The 16,520-nt window shown below is 54.4% G+C and overlaps 1 protein-coding gene across 1 annotated transcript in view; it reads right to left on the bottom strand.

Moving 5' to 3' along the window:
* PTK7 (protein tyrosine kinase 7 (inactive)) overlaps positions 1-16,520 on the bottom strand; it is a 60,560-nt gene that overhangs the window by 20,552 nt on the left and 23,488 nt on the right. The window contains exons 2-7 of the mRNA XM_032650467.1: positions 3,544-3,831; positions 3,058-3,160; positions 2,499-2,689; positions 2,253-2,403; positions 1,123-1,271; positions 607-873 (exon numbers count right to left, since the gene is read on the bottom strand). Of these exons, the coding sequence (XP_032506358.1) occupies positions 607-873; positions 1,123-1,271; positions 2,253-2,403; positions 2,499-2,689; positions 3,058-3,160; positions 3,544-3,831 (1,149 nt within the window). The remainder of the gene's footprint in view (positions 1-606; positions 874-1,122; positions 1,272-2,252; positions 2,404-2,498; positions 2,690-3,057; positions 3,161-3,543; positions 3,832-16,520) is intronic.

Below are 16,520 nucleotides of genomic sequence, written 5' to 3'. Positions count from 1 at the left end.
AACGCTTGACACAGGCATGGTGTAAATAAGTAAATCTCTATGCCTGTAGCAAGGGTATACAGGTCTTTATCATTTATTTCACAAGTCATATGTTCACTGTAGAAATTTAGAAAGTACAACAACAAATAAAATAATTACTACCTATAACTCTGACACATCACCTTCCCCAAAAAGAAAAGGAAAAATCTTTTTTATCTACTTCACTGATCTTTCTGGCCATCTAGTAGGGAAGGTAGTGAGTTATTAAGCCCTATTTTATGGATGAGGAAACTGACCCCTGGCAAGGCAGGTGACTTTCTAGCCATGGTCATTCCATGCACTGGGGACAGAGTGGGACCTGGGTCTCAAGACTCCCACTCCGTTGCTTTGTCCTCTGCAGCCAGAGGACCACTTTTCTGGCACCGCAACCTCTGGGCCTGACTCGCCACTGTCCACTCCAATATCACCTCCCAATGGCTGACTGGTTCCCAAGCCGGCAGGGCTCAGAGCTGAGGCGGGGCCTCAGGTGAGCACCAGGGAAGCCTCTATCCATCACACCCAGAGCCCAAGACCTCCTGGGACCTGGGCTCCCCTCCTCGCCTCGCCCTTCAGGGCAAAGGTGCTCACTGGCCACGGTGATGTTGACATCCTGTCTCCGCCAACCAGCCAGGTTGGCTGCATGGCAGGTATAGACACCAGCATCGCTCTCGGCAGTGCTGGCAAATACCAGCTCATGGCCCTGCTGGTAGACTCTGCCGTGGGCAGGCAGACGGGCTCCCGCGTGCTCCCACCACACACTGGGCTCCGGCAGACCCTGGGGGGGAGGGCAGGCCACACGCTCCTCGCTGCCAGCCGTGAACACCCGTGGCTCAAATGGTGGCATATCTTCAATCCCTGCAGGGATGGGAGCAGACAGCCTGGTTACTGTGGGGCCCAGGGTACCTGACGTTCTCCCGCAGCAAGCCTTGCCCTTTCCAGCACGAGCCCTCCCCGTGACCTTCAGCATTTCCTCTTCCAACCCCAGCATCCTCTTCCTCCCTCTGCCCTCCAAGCTGCTCTGAGTGGAAACAGAAGCCTAAATCTCTACATGCCCACAACGTTGAAGGCGGCTCCCACCTCGGCACCCCAGACCCAGGGACCTACCTGCCAGGTGGAGAGTGGCCTCCAGGATGACAGGAGGGCCCCTCTGGCCCTGGCCTACACAGCGGTAGACCCCTGCGTTGCGCGGCCGGACCTGGGTCAGCAGCAGGGACCCGTTGGCAAACACCGTGGCTCTGCGGACGTGCGGGGGGCTGTGGAGGGGAGAGAGTGCTCTTTGAAAGGAGTGGCCCACAGGCCTCCTTCTGGAGGGCAGCCAGGGGAACCCCATCCTGCACAGGTCAGATATGCAGGAAGGAATCAACCAGGAACAGGGCAGAGAGAAGGAAGCCAACACGCCACTCTGGTGTGTGCGTGTGTGCCTGTGTGTGCACGTGTGTGCGTGCGCTTGTTCGCGTGTATGTGGAGGCGTATATCCTAATTACAAGAGACGCAGCTTTGGGGCAGCCAGGCGAGCAGCAGTGCAAGTGGGAGGCAGCAAGCAATCAACGTGGAGACAGAGTCAAGATACGCCTGCTGGTAAAGCAGCAACTCCAGCACCAGAAGTCCCTCAGACGCACCAGATGGACTACTGATGATGTCCTCAGGGCTGCAGCCAGGCGGGATCCCAGCCCACAGCCTAGGGAGCCACACCTCCAAAGGACCATGGCCACACCTGGCACCACACAGGTGGTATGGTCTCTGCTCTCATAGGGCCTGGATGAGGACAGAAGTCCCTATAGAGGGCCTGACACCTCCTGGCACCTTCTGGTAATGTTCGCTTCTTCCAAAAAATGTGCGTGTGCGTGCATGTGTGTGAGTAAGGTATCCTTGCCCTCCAGGACCTTCCTGGGCAGACTGTGATCCCCGAGGTCCCCTGTGTCCCTCCATCCTTGGGTCTCTACCCTCCATCCCAGAGGACCCATGTGGGCAGAAGGGGAGGGGAGAAAGTAGCAGAGCCATCGCTGGCTCACACAGTGTGTCCGTGGGAACTGGAAAAAGATGCCCTTCCTGGAGACCCTTCCCTTTGTTGGAATCATTTTGTAACAGGAAGACATTCTACTGCCATCTGCTGGAAACTCGAAGTAATACATGTATAGATCTATGATATCTGTGATAAGAACTTCATTCCCTTTTAGAGAACCATACACAACTTCTACCACCATATACTGCAAAGCTGCTGCCAGATGCCTTACCGGCTGCGGTTAGTGATGGGAGTCTCATCCTCAAAGACCCACTGCAGGCTCGGGGGCGGGTGGGCTGAGAACTGACAGTGGAACATGGCCTCCTCATTCCTTGCCACTACCACGTCCTGGGGGGCCAGTACCACCCTGGCAAAGCTCTCATCTGGGGTGAGGGAGGCACAGACACATGAGCAGGCAAGGTGGGGAGGCCCCTCCCCCATCCCCAACTCACCTTCTCCATCCCCACCCCAGGCTCACCAGCAATGCTCAAGGTGAAGTTCTGACTGCTGCAGGCCTGGCCAAAGGCATTGTGGGCACAGCAGGAGTAGACGCCACTGTGCTCAGGGCCGGCTGGCCGGAGGGTCAGGTTCTTCTCCTTACTGCTGACCGTGTGGTTGCTCTGACCATCAGACAGGGCGCTCCCATCTTGGAACCACTGGTAGGTGGGCCTGAGGGGCCGAGGGGGTCAGTAGCAGGGGGGGCAGGGGGGTCTCAGGTGGCCGGCAGGGAGGGCCAGAATCAGAGGGTCAGGGCTAGACCCCTCAGTTTACAAATGGGGAAACTGAGGCCTGGAGAGGGACCGTGACTTGCACAAAGGCACACAATTCAGGGGCAGAATCTGGCTGAGATTCTAGATTTCTCAGCTCCCAGAATCCAGGATCACTCCACAGCCCAATGCTGCCCCTTCTCTGGTGACCAGGGCCCAGTGTGGAGCAGCATGGGGCAGGGGCGGTGGCAGAGTCCACAGTTTGGGGAGACAGCTCTTGACATCAGTCCAGAATAATCCTTTCCCTCCCCACTCTCAATGTCTCCTTACCGAGGGTGCCCGTCAATGTGACAACGCAACATGACCTGGGTCTGTGGCTGGATCTCGGCTTCCGAGGCTGGATGCTTCAGGACCACAGGACCGGACTCAATCCCTGGAGCAGAGGCCATGGTTGCAGAGTGAGGGGCGGGGCAGAGCAAGGGTGAGAAAGCAGAGGAGGAGGACAAGCAGGAAACGATGGAACCTGGAGGCTCTGGAGCCAAGAGACACTGGGGCACACTGCCTCACTGCTCCTGCCATTTGCAAAAGTATCTGGCAGGTCAATGGGTTCAAGACTTGAAGGGGAAAAAAAATAAATTCTGGAAAAATTAAAACTTTTTAACTTCCTCTTATCCACACAAGCAGAGAGCTGACCCCAACTGCATTCTCCCTGCCCCATTCAACTGGAAATGGGAGAAGCTGAGGCAAAGGAGGAGTCCCACAGGGCTCAGGAGTTGAGGGTCTAGAGGGAGGGCGGGCACAGCTCCTGGCTCTCACATTTGATGTTGAAGGAGGCATTGGCACTGTGGGCCTCCTCCCCGGTGGCATCATCCCGAGCCACGCACTGGAAGGCTCCCGAGTCCTGCAGCCGGTCCACAGCTGCGAAGCTCAGGCTGCTGCCCTGGGCGAAGCGCCGCTCAGTGTCCCGGACAGGGGCCCCATCCAGCAGCCAGTACACGTGCACTGGGCCTGGGGCCTCGACCTCACAGCGGAGCAGCGCCCGGCGCCCCTGCAGCGCATCCTGGGAGGATGGCTCCTTGATGAAGACAATGGTTGCCTGGGCACCTGCAGATGGAGAACACGGGAGAGGCAGGGTCAGGGGGAGCTGCAGCCACTGTTCTAACACAGGTCACCCACTGTCCTGTGCACAGGAGACATCCAGTAAGTGCAAGTGAGAAGGATCATGAGACTACAATTGCCAAGTGTCCACTGAGGAACGTTTACACTGTGCTGGGCGCTCCGCAGGATACAAAGATGCAGTACCCTCCAGGACGCTAGTCTGGAGGCGGACCCAGGATAAGGCAAAGCTCGTGCCAAATGAATGATGTGGGCAGTCGGTGCCTCTAGAACACCGAAGAGGGAGGGAGCCCCAAGGGCTAGGGGAAGGAGGGGATTAACGCCACATGGGACACTCCCTAGAGGAAGAGGGCCTTGGAGCTACGGGACCAGATCATAGGAAATGCCAGACCAAGGAGCGGGGAACATTAGCAAGCAACCCTCCCACCATCTTCAGAATGCAGGACACTGAGCAAAGTTAAATCATGATCCAAAGAGCTTCTTGGAAGGATTACTGGCACTCACATACCCGCTGAGGGTCCAGCATCAGAGGTGGCCACAGGTCAGGGAGGCGGCTTTGAATCCCATCCACAGACCGCTCTGCAACCCAGCATTCCCCAGGGGCGTCTTTGGGAGAACCCATCCCATCACAGGAGAAGCCAATATTCTCTTGAACTGGCATTATTCCCAAAGACATGCCAGGGCCACCCCCACGTCCTTCTCTCCAATATTCTCTTGAACTGGCATTATTCCCAAAGACATGCCAGGGCCACCCCCACGTCCTTCTCTCCATCCTTAAGGATCCGTCTGTGGCCAAGGCTGGCTCTTCTGTGCTAAGTGAGAGGTGAGCTAAGTGGCCCCAGGTTTTCACCGGAATCCACTCCTCCTCCTGCATGACTACAGTTCAGCTCTGGCAGGGGTCAGGGGGGCACCCTCGGAGGAAGGGACCCTGCAATCAAATGTGGAACTATAGCCAAACAAAGGGGAAAGTGAAGAGCCTGTGCAGAGTGGCAGATGGGCTGGGGAGGCGGAGGGCAGGGCCAGGCAGGTAGCATAGTTACCAAGCAGGAATAATACACCGGGCTTTGTTCCTGGTCCATGTGGGCGCCCTGCAGAGGCCCGGAGCTGCAGAGCCCAGGACACCAGCTTGCACAGGGGGGGCGGGCGGTGATGGCACAGAGGAGGATGTGCTACCCCTCCAGGAAGAAGGAACAGGCCACCTGGGGCTGCTATGTGAAGAAGCAGGCTCTGCCTCTGGCCAAACTGGGCCCAGCAAGGGCAGGAAGGAAGAGGCTAATGGGGTCCTGCCCATCCCATCCCAAACCACTGGAGACTGATCTTGGCCCAAAGAGCACCCTTCCCAGTCCCTGGGTGGAGCAGGGGGATGGGGGTTTGGTTCTTTAGGGCACAAGAACCTGTCTCCTCATAAAGTCAGTTTCAAGACAAGTTCAGGATCCCCCAGGGCTGGGTCCAGAGGAGGGGCTGACCCGATGTTGGTCCGCTTCCCAGCATTCCAGAGGGGCCGGCCCACAAGACACACAGAGCTGAAAGGGGCTGGGAGCTCCCGCATTACTTCTCATTGGGTTCCTGCTGGCTCTTTGGATGGGACAATTCTCCACCACGCTGGGCTACCCCACCCACTGTGCAAGTTAGCAAATCTGCACCCAGTCACCCTAACAATCCAAACAACCCCGCTCAGTTCCAATCTCTACACAGGAGTGCGGTCCTGCCCCCGCTGAGCAACGTGGTACAACCCCTGTGTAGTACAGACGGGTGGGTCAACTGAGGTCCAGAGAGATGAAGGGATTTGCCCAAGATCAAACAGCTAATTGGTGGCAGAGCCAGGACCATGACCCAAGGAGGCCAACTCCATACCCCACCCTCTTCCCAGCCCCGCCCAGGAACTCAAGACCAATCCTGGAAGTATCTGATCTCAGAATGGGTCTCACTCCCCACAGCCAGGTAGAAAGATAGACACACCTCCTGCAGACAACGCCAGGCTCACAAAGGCACTCAGCGAACACTAGCTGAACTGAGGTGACCTCAGAGGAAGTGTGGGGCAAGAGCTGGCGGACACAGGGGCGTCCGGAACACTTCCCGACCCCCACTCCTGACACAGATGGGCAGCCTTGCACCGAGGCCTCAGCAGGCCTCTGCAAATGTGACTCACCCAAATCTTGGGACCCTCGACCCGGAACTAAAGATGCTCATCAAAGACCAGAGAGAGATCATCCGCCTCAAAGTGTAGACGACTCCCCACTTCCCAGCTCAGCTTCTCCAGACACAGTGGGGGCCAGGAGTCTTGTCCATACACAGCAGCGTTAGTTAAGCATTTGCAGTCAGGTCTGACTCAATCCTGACCATCACACTCGGTGTGCCTGACCTTGGGTAAGGAACACAGACCGTGCCCCAGCTTCCTCTGCCTCTCCCATGAGGCTGTCGTGACTTGAAAACGCAGTAACACATGTGAAGTGCCTTGGATGAGCTCGCTCGGCGGGCGGCTACCGTGATCCTCACCACTATCACCCATCCTGCCCAAGGACTCGAGTTTTAGGGATATTAGAAAGCTCCCCCCAGGCAAGGCCCAGCACCATCTCAGACCCCAGATGGGAAAGGGATAATCAGGTGGGGGGTAGGATGGAGGGAAAGGGGCTGTGGGGTTGCAGGAACCACAGACCACTTGCCACAGAAACCTAAGCTGGGAGAAGAGATGGCATGACTCAGAGGGACCCCAGCTCAGCCTCCAGCATCCCGTCCTGTCCCGGGGCTGGAGCTGCAGGAGCTGTGGTGAGACGCTGCATTCCCAGACTGCCACTCAGAGCCCCCGCCGCACCCCCAAGACAGGGCCTGGGAAACATCAAAGCCGGCCCCGTGGGGCCCTCTGTCCTGACGTCAGCTCACAGCAGGTCCTGGTTAGTGCTTGGCTGGGGCAGACTTTAGATGTAACAAAAGGCAGGGAGGGCAGCCACCAGGCCTCCTCTAAGACCCCGGCCCCTGCTCTGAGCGCACACCCCTGGCCACCAGGCTTCTCACACAGGAGCCTGGCCCAGTGCTGTGGCACCCACGTTTACTGCGCCCAGTCTGGCCATCTGCATGGTCTGCAGGACAGGCTGGTCTGTTGTTTTGTTTGAGGGGAAACGGGCAGGCCGAGGAGCCCCTGGCAGATATGCCAGACTCCAGACAGGGAGGGGCTGGGAAGTGAGGGACTCTTCAGAAGCTTCAGCTGAATGACAGAGAAGGAGGAAGGCTCTGGGGATCGAGGTGGTACCTGCCTCGAGGTGGCACAGTCCCCAGCACATCCCTGTCCCTGCACCTCCTGACTTGAGGATGCCCCCAGGGCTGTGGTCCGGGGAAGGCCCGCTCTGGAAGCACACCGGTCCTGGGCTTCCCAAAGCCTCCCCCCTTTCAGAGTCCGGTCCTCCGTGCATGACACCTTCTACACCCTCACGGAACACCTGGCCCACGTGCTCCTCAAGGAAGCCGCTCAGCATAGCAGCAGCCAGTGGCCCTGCCGCTCCCTAGCAATGCCACCTCTGCTGGCCTCTCCCTTGACATGAAATGAGGACCCCAAGCCTACCACTCAGGGGCTGTGTGAGGCTAAGTGGGTTCATAAATGCAAAGCCCAAAGCACAGAGAGGGCATGGTGGGCTCAGGAAGCACTGGAACCGTGACCGGCAGGCAGAGTCATCTGCCCACATCAGGCACGACCCCAACAGAGCTGGCGCTGCAAATACCCAATAAGGACATTTTCCAAGCTATTTCCTTGGCTCCTCGACAGCCATCTACATGCAGACACTCACTCTGCCTGCGCCCTGGCCCCAGCCCCCTGAGAAAGGGCTGTGTGGGCAGCAGCCCAACTCCCGCCCCCCACTCACCAGCAAGCGGCTGGTCTGGTGCCCACCTTCCTTGATGCTCTCTGGGCTCCAGGCCCAGTCGACCCACGTGTATATACGTGTGCGTCTGCGCACACACATGTGTAAACATGATTTGGTGGAGAGCAGAGAGCAGCAGGAAGTTTTTCTGCTCCGATAATTTCAGCTACTTCGGTCCAAGTAACCATCTGGGCCACTCAACTACCTGTCTCCCAGAGATCAGTCCTCTTGGTCTTGGAAAGACAACCCCTGAATCTGTACAGGTCCCAGAACCTGCCAAACCTGACCAGTTGATTCCATCTACCTTCTCTCCCTCCTACTAAAGAAATTCCATCCTTCGGACAGCTGCCTTGGGACCAGGCAGAGGTACCAAGATGACCCTGGGTGGCCCGGGCATGGGCATTCTGCACGGATGTGTGTAATCACGAGTGACTGTGACCTTTCTCACGCACGAGGCCAACGAGCCACAGGCAGGAAGCTGACTCCTCCATACCCGAGACTCAGTCCTTGGTTCCCGGGCCCACGTCCCTGTGGGGACACCCTGCCTCCCGGATGGCCTCGAGAGCACAGGCCAAGACAGCTCCTATTGGGCATATGGTCCCCTGAGGGAGAGGTTTGCCAACTTCCTGTGTCCCATGTGGGGTGACAGCATCAGGACACAGGCCAGGAGAGACGGCCCTCAACCCAAGAGGCACAAATGCTCTGTTCCAGGAAAGAGAGCAGCCCCAGGCCTCCTCACCCACACGAGGATGGCCCTGCTCACAGGTCCCCTCCATGTGGAAACTCTAAGGACACCAAATGAGAGGCCCCAGGGGTACCAGGGTCCCTGCCCCACTTCTCCTCCCCAAGGGGCCAATGCACCACAGGACTTTGGCCTTCAGGGTCTAACTGGTGCACTTTCAGCCGCCCTGGGACACTCCAAGGGTCCACGTCTCATAGGCGTGCGTCATTTTTTTGAGGGACAAATCTCAGTCTCTGTAAGAACAAGTCGTTTGCATGAACAGCAAGCCCAGTCACCTCCCCAGTTCACCTGGGCCGGCAGGAACACAAAATGCTGCAGTGGGGTTTGTGAATCTGGGGATCTGGAATGTCCCCCTCCCCACCACCAGTCCACCACCAATATACTACATGTGGTTTTAGCACCAACAACCCTGTATGATGTTAAGCCCCAGAAAATCAGGGTTCAGAGGGTTGCTGAAAATCCACCACAGCTGACTCAGAGACCCAGAGGCAGAGCACAAAGTTCTAGCTGCCCCCACCTCGGCCCCATCTCCCGAGTATCTACAGAAGGCCCCAGGTTCGCTGACAGCAGCCCCGCAGCCCTCCACAAGCCATCACAGCCCTCGCTTGGAGCCACGCGGGAGGGAGCAGAGCCAGGGACCCAGCTGAGTTTTCCTGTCCTGGGATTTAACTGTAAATATCTGGAGAGGCTGCCACGTCCGGATTAGAGAAACAGAACAAAATCACCAGGAATTAGCACAGAAACAACCTAGCGGGCCAGCTCTTCTACCTTAGATGAAAACCACAACTCAGCCTTGCCCCGCCCACTCCTGGGAGGCCCTGGAGGGGGAAGATCAACCTCTGACGGCAGAAGCGGGTCCTCGTGTCCAGTATCTCGTGGCATCCGAGCCCAGAGGGGCAGATACACCGGCTGGGAGATGTGCTTTAAGAAGCTCCTCAGCCAGCAGCCACACCACCTGATCCTCGAACCAGCCTGTCTTCTGCTGGGGCTCAGAGGGCCACACCTAGGACACATCTCTCGCCCTTAGTAACCCTCAGATGGCTGCGATGTCTCCAAGGAAGCGGCAATAAATTAAAAGCTCAGCCAGAGTGACGTGGTGTGATCGGGCAGAAGGAACATGGGGTAGAGAGGCCTGGGTTCTAGTCTCAATACAATCCCTCACAAGCAGGGCGACCCTGACCAACCACCACCACCCGACACCAGGTAGTTTTATTATATGTAAAATTAGAGAACTGAAAGGATGTGACTGGACAGTCACCAAGACCTAGTCCTGGATTCGCTGGCACTGAGCCTGAGAGGCAGTTACAGAAACAAAGGGCTCACTCCCCAGAGTCCCCTTCCTGCCCCCCAGCCTCCAGCTGCACAGCCGGCCCCTAAAGCCCACACACCACATGTAGGGCCAGCCCCGGGAGGGATTAAAAGTGATGCTATAAATGGCAGGTGTGCAGTTAGAGGCAGCTGGGAGTCGCAAACTGGGACCCAGCGTCACTGCTGATGAGCTACTCCCATTCCTGCGGCTCAGCTTGCATCCTGCCTCCCCAGGAGATCACGCCTCTGCCTCGGCCACACACTTGCACTGCCAGCTCACTGCCCGTGACACCCCTGATATGCCCGCCTGTGCTGTGACCAAGAGCCATATCTTCCAAGCTAGACTGCAAGCTCAAGGTGAGCTTGAATGGGCACCTTCTATGCCCATTCTCAGCTCCAAGGAGAGAGAGAGACAGCAGCCAGCTGTCTCCTGAAGATGCCAGTGAGCGGCCTGCAGAAATACTCTACATTGCGGGAAGGCAGTGGGGCTGCTGGACCACGAGACTGGGAAATGATCCAGGAGCTCAGGCCCAGGAAGACTTTTGGGATGCTCAGATAGTGTGCTCAAAGAGTCCGCCCTCATCATCCAAAGATGGAAAGGGACTCGCTGCAGGTTCCACAGCCATTCATCAGGCGGGCCCAGACCCAGGCCCCAACCAGGTCTTCCTCCCACGTGCAGTGGGGAGGGGCCCAGGGACACCACAGCAAGAACAGTGCCAGGGTGAGCCCGGGGGTGAGCTTCCCACGGTCTTTCTGGTGCAAGCAGAGGGCAAACTAAATGACAGCCTGGGGACTGGTTGGACCTGACTTCATTTATTAATTTTCAAGACAGGCTCAGAAAACTCTGGGAGACTCTGTTTTCTGAGCTCTTTTTACTCATCTCTGAGGCACACACCCTAAACTCCCTATGCAGGGAGAACATGATTCCCTGCCCTTTAGGTGGAGTGGCCTCAACTGCACTCAATGAGGGAAAATCCTCCCTGGCTCCTGAAGACAGTAAAACATCTCTTCGGCCTGTTCTGTCCAATATGGCAGCCACTAGCCACATGGAGCTATTCAAATGTAACTTAATTAAAATGAGACAAAACTGAAAACTCATTGCCTCTGTTCCACTAGCCATATTTTTAGTGCTCGGGAGCCGCACGTGGCTAGCGGCCACCGTACTGCACAGCGCCGATGCAGAACAGTTCTGTCCCCACAAAAAGTTCCATCAGTCAGCGCTGCCTTAGCTACTCTGACCGTCTGTTTCTTGCCGGCCCTTATTACGTGGACGCATTATTTCTCATCCAAAGAACCCTCCACACGGACCAGCCTCATTTCACAGAGGAGGAAACTGGGGTCAAGGCTATCCCAGTAATGGCAGGGTCGGGAACTGCCCCTGGATCTGTCTGGCTCCCACATCTGTGTTCTTTCCACGCTGCCACGCTAGCTGCTCTTCATTTCTTTCACTTTACTCCCTTTTATCCAAGTCCCCCCAACAACCATTCTGTCCTGTTTAAGGTAGGTCCTCTCTTTGTATGTGCTCTGGTCAAATGTGGTGATGTTTGGAGCGCAGCTATTTTTAACCCATATAAATGATCTTGCAAGATCTCTCATTCTGCCTCTCACTTTATTCCATTTAGCACTATGTTTTGAAGTGCCTTCCCTGGGGCCATCACCTACATCCTGCTGTTTTCCCCAGTAGAAGAACATACTGTTGGGTCTGGGGGAGCAAGAAGCAAATGAAATTTTTGAAAACAAGTTAAGTGGCTGAACATAGCTGCCCACAGTTTGAAAATCAGTCTTTGAGCCTACACCCTCCTCTCTTGTCTGCCCCGGCACCCTGCCCGGGCCTCCAGCACTGCACCTAGCCTCACGCTGTGCCCCGGCACGCATATGGGTATCAGCAGAGCCTGGGGAAACACGCATGCAGGCGCACCCCCACAGCTTCTCCCGTGCCCCTTCCTCCTCCTACCAAACCCCAAAAGTGACTAAAGAGGTTGGTCCTCAGCTGGTTCCAAAGGGATAAGAGAAAGAGGCAGTCTCATACTTTTATATTTAGAAGTGCTCTGCAAACCACTTCCTGGAGCAGACAAGAGTGGGGAATGTGAGGACATCGCTTTGCTATGTGTGATGTGGAAAGCACGAGCCACCCAGGGCCTGGAGCAATGGGCTGCCTGTACCACACACCCGATGACACGCGGGGATGCCAAACACATGTGCAGGAGATGAACGTGGCCCTCGGCAGCCTGGCCATCCCCTCGGGGCCAGGGCACAAGGCAGGGCCCAGGAGTCGGAGCCACACACGGTCCTCCAAGTGCCCCTCTCCCAGCCTTCCTTTCTTTCCTTCTCCACCTGTCTGACCAACAGCTGCTTCTGGAAACCAACCCTTCTCTCCAGGGAAAGGGTTGCTCCAGGCTTTAAGCCTCAATCTGAAACACAAAGAGAAGAATCCCGACTGAAGGAGGCGGTATGGAAGAGCCAGTGTCTTCAAGAGGCAAGGGTGCCCTCCTCGCCTCTAGGCTGCTGCGGGGGGGGGGGGGGGGGGGGGGGGAGACGGGACAGGATTTTGCACAGTGTCCGCTGCCTTCTTCTGAAGGTAGACCTGCTGCTGCCATCAAAGGCCCTCCCCTCAGCCACCTCTGCTACCACGTGTGGCTGGAAAAATGTCGGAGGGGGAAGCTATCTGGAGGTGGGGATCGACTACCGTGGCCATGGTCACTGCTCCGACATCACTCAGATGTAACTGATGCTTGCCCAGTTGGGGGAGGGCGTGGTCAAGGGACAGAGAGGGGGAGGGGAAGGCAGGCCAGCTGCTTAATTAGAGTCAAAGCATCAGACTCCTTATAAATTTCACTTTACAGCTTAAAATATAAACTCCCTAGTAAGACAAAACCAATTTTATTCTTTTATTTCTTAACTGCATCACTGATGATTTGCTCCTTTATTGTTTAAAAGAACATAACCAAAAGAGAGTCGTTTTTGAAAAATCAGCTGTTCTGAAAAAGCATTCTGGCTAAAGATGGCAAAATATGTATTTCAATCTCCAAATCAGTAACAACAGATGAAAAAAATACAATCTGATGAATAACAGACAGAAACAATTCCTTGTAAGTTATTTTTAAAAGCACCAAAAACTTGCAACACATTACCAGATGCTTAAAGCCTAGGGATAACTGACTTTTGGGGGCCGGGGGGCGGGGTGGTGTTATAAAACATAAAGCACACACAAATAGCTGAAGAAAAAAAAAGCCCCTAGGAGTGGCTGATGCAATAACTGAATAGCCAAAAAAATGACAAAGACCTAAAGTTTATTTTATGCCTACTCTGTCGATCTTGAAGTCAGGGTCTGGAAGGTACCAAGATCTGGCTTCACTTAAGTCTGGAACTGGCTGCCCCTCCATCCCAGGAGGTGCCTCTTACAGGCCTCTAAAGTCACGCAGAGAGAGAGAGAGAGAGAGAGAGAGAGAAGCAGACACTGATGGAGAAAGACAGAGGGAGACAGGAAGATGAGAAAAAGGGGGCTGGAGGGAGATTGATGGTGTGGGCGGGGGAAGGGAAGGAGGAGCAGAGGAAGGGAGGGAGTGGGGAGGGACGGGGACAGAGAGACAACAGAGAGACCCTGACAAACTGAGAGACAGAGAGTAACATACAGTCCTAGAGAGACCCAGAGAAAGGGACAAGAAAAAGACCCAGAGCACACATATGTGCACACACACATGTAAGCACACAAAAGGCTCCCCACGCCTGTAGAGCAGCCCCCAGCCCCACATTGACCCCAGCTTCCCCCCCCACCCCCGGCCAAGTAAACCCCCCACAGGGCTTTCCCTGCATCTCTAGTAGGGAGGGTCCTCCCCACTCCCTCCTGCCACCCAACCCAGTGGCCACAGGGACTCCAAACTCAAGAGAGTCCCTGGGTACAGGCCACGGGGCTGCCCGATGTAACACTAGACACGGAAGGTTACAGCAAACCTGTAGCTGGGAGACCGGGGTAGTGAGAGGAGTCAGGAGGGACTCTAGATTCAGACCACTCATAGCGGAGAGCCTCGAATTAGAGGCTCCTGGTAAATAATTAACCAGGAAAAATACAGTACCTTCCCTGCGCTCATCCATTATTCACCAAGATAAATGTACCATATTGTTACACTTCCTGACATCTAAAAATGGTCTGAGCCATTAGGCCAGGAGCAAGAAGACAGCAGGGCACATTCTACCCAACTTTTCCAGAACCCCTGACCCAGCGGTCCTGGTGCTCTTGGAACACACTCTGTTGCTCCTCACACAAGGGCAAAGACGTCAACTTCCAGAAACGGCCACAGGCTGGGCTCAGACCATGAGATCCCGAGAGCAGGCCCGCCTCCACAGCCCTCAGGAGCCCAGCAAAGTCCTAAGTAAGACGCCCCCTGTTCACCAGACCCCGGAGGGGTCAGCCCTCTCAAAGGGAAAAAGCAACCACTGTCTGTACCTGTCTAAGAGCAATTCTGTCCCTAGGAGGTTCAAAGAGTTTGACTTTGATGCCAAATGAGTGTCACCTACAGAAAGACCTGCATCTGACTTGCACAGACGGCTCTGAGCAAATCACTCTGTCCTGGCCTCAGTTTCCCCATCTGTAAAGCCAGCTGCTCCTTATCCTGCAGGGACGGAATGCCCCCTGGGAAGTCTGAAGAGCTGCACCACTTTAAAGCCCTGGCTCACAGTGTACAGGCAGGACCGAGATGCGACAAGAGCTCAGAGCCCGGAGTCAGACTGTCTGCACTTCAATTCTCCTCTCCCACTTACCGAGCATATGACCTTGGGCAAGCTGTTTATCCTCTCGGTGTCTCCGTTTCTGTAGCTATAAAATGGTGCTAATAACAGTATCTACCTCCTAGGCTTGCGAAAAGTAAATTCACATGTTAACCAATGTAGCGTGTTTGGAACAGTGCCTGGCACGTATTAAGTATCATAAGAGTTTGGGCTCTTAGCCATTCTTGCTCGTCATTATTATGTTCAAGATTTTTTTTTTTCATCTTTTAAGGGCCTCTGTCCCATGACAACCACCTCTTACCCAGTGTAGGCCTTGGTCGGCATCCCTCTCACGCAGACCATCTGCAGCTGCTGACTGCCCTGTTTGACTCGCCGCCCACTCAGTCTCTGCCATGTGGGTGTATAGGTTCTGAACAGACCCTGGGGTCCAAAACTTTGTCCCACAGCTGCCCCATGGAGCCTTGGAGCTGGCGGGTCACTTAAGCGGGTCTCCACAGGGAAACAGCTGACTGCTGGGACCTCTGCGCTCCCTGGCCCACTGCCCCGGGAACCTCCAGGCAGTGCCCAGATTAGCAGTTGCTCATCGATTCAGTCACTCCCCCACCTTCAATATGAAGAAGAGTCAGAGCGAGTCTGTCTGGGTGAAAATATGGATCCAGACCATGTTGGAAGGAGGCAGGCCTCTGGCCTCAAGGGACCCAATGGTAGTTAGGTGAGGACAGCACAGTGAATGTTTGGGTGCCAACTAATGCCTGGAGATAACTCTTAGGACTCAGCTTTCTGATCCCGGAAGTCCCCAATGAGAGAGGACTGGAAAATGCTTTATAAAGGAAAATATCTGACTACATAAAATAGAAGCTGTAATCAACTCTCAATGGTAAATGACCGATTAGGAAAATGGTTTCTAGCAATCGACAGAAAAGGGGCTGCTGGCCTTGATACACAGTTACAAATCAATCATAATAACTACTAAAATTCTAATAGTAACATGGTCAAAACAGCAAGTCTTCTCAAAACAAATATAAATGATTAATAAAGATAAGAAAACATTCCAATGTACCAGTAACCTAATGAATGCAAATTGGAACATAAATGCAAATAAGAAATGCAAATCATTCTGCCCTATCAAATGAATGCCAAGTTTTTAAAATAACACTCAACACTGGTTGAGTATATGGAGAAAATGGTCCTCATGCCTTGAAGATGGGAGTGTAAATGATAATAATGTCCTTCTGGAAAGTGGTTTGGTAATATTGTACCAGTATCCTAAAAAATTCACGCCCTTCTTCCTTGGAGAAGTACCTGATTCCAGGTCTGGGCAGGAAATGTGCCAAATGAACCTGGAACATCTTATCATACGAGGAAATGAGCAAAGACAAGCAGGGCTGCATCAAAAGGTTCAGGGCCAGCTTGAAGAGGCTCCCGCGAGGCCAAGAAGGGACATTTTAATCTTCATAAGGGTAAGAACCACAGGGCCTTAACACACTGGTAAGTTTAAAATCTGTGAGTTCATAATGATGTTTAAAAAAAAAGAGCCCAGGGCTTCCCTGGTGGCACAGTGGTTGAGAGTCCGCCTGCCGATGCAGGGGACACGGGTTCGTGCCCCAGTCCGGGAAGATCCCACATTCCACGGAGCGGCTGGGCCCATGAGCCATGGCCGCTGAGCCCGCGCGTCCGGAGCCTGTGCTCCGCAATGGGAGAGGCCACAATGGTGAGAGGCCCGCGTACCGCCAAAAAAATAAGAGCCCAGAGGGGAGGGATAAATTGGGAGATTGGTATTGACATATACACACTACTATATATAAAATAGATAACTAATGAGAACCTACTGTATAGCACAGAGAAGTCTACTCAGTACTGTGTAACAGCCTACATGGGAAAAGAATCTAAAAAAAGAATGGATATATGTATATGTATAACTGATTCACTTTGCTGTACTCCTAAAACTAACACAACATTGTAAATCAACTATACTCCAATAAAAAATTTTTAAAAAGACACCGGTAATGCCAAATCATAAGATTTAAAAAATTAAAAAAATGTTTTTAAAA

The sequence above is a fragment of the Phocoena sinus genome, chromosome 11, assembly GCF_008692025.1.
Source record: "Phocoena sinus isolate mPhoSin1 chromosome 11, mPhoSin1.pri, whole genome shotgun sequence".
Taxonomy (NCBI): domain Eukaryota; kingdom Metazoa; phylum Chordata; class Mammalia; order Artiodactyla; family Phocoenidae; genus Phocoena; species Phocoena sinus.
Note: the sequence above shows the minus strand (reverse complement) of the source record. Positions and strands in the feature narration are given on the sequence as shown.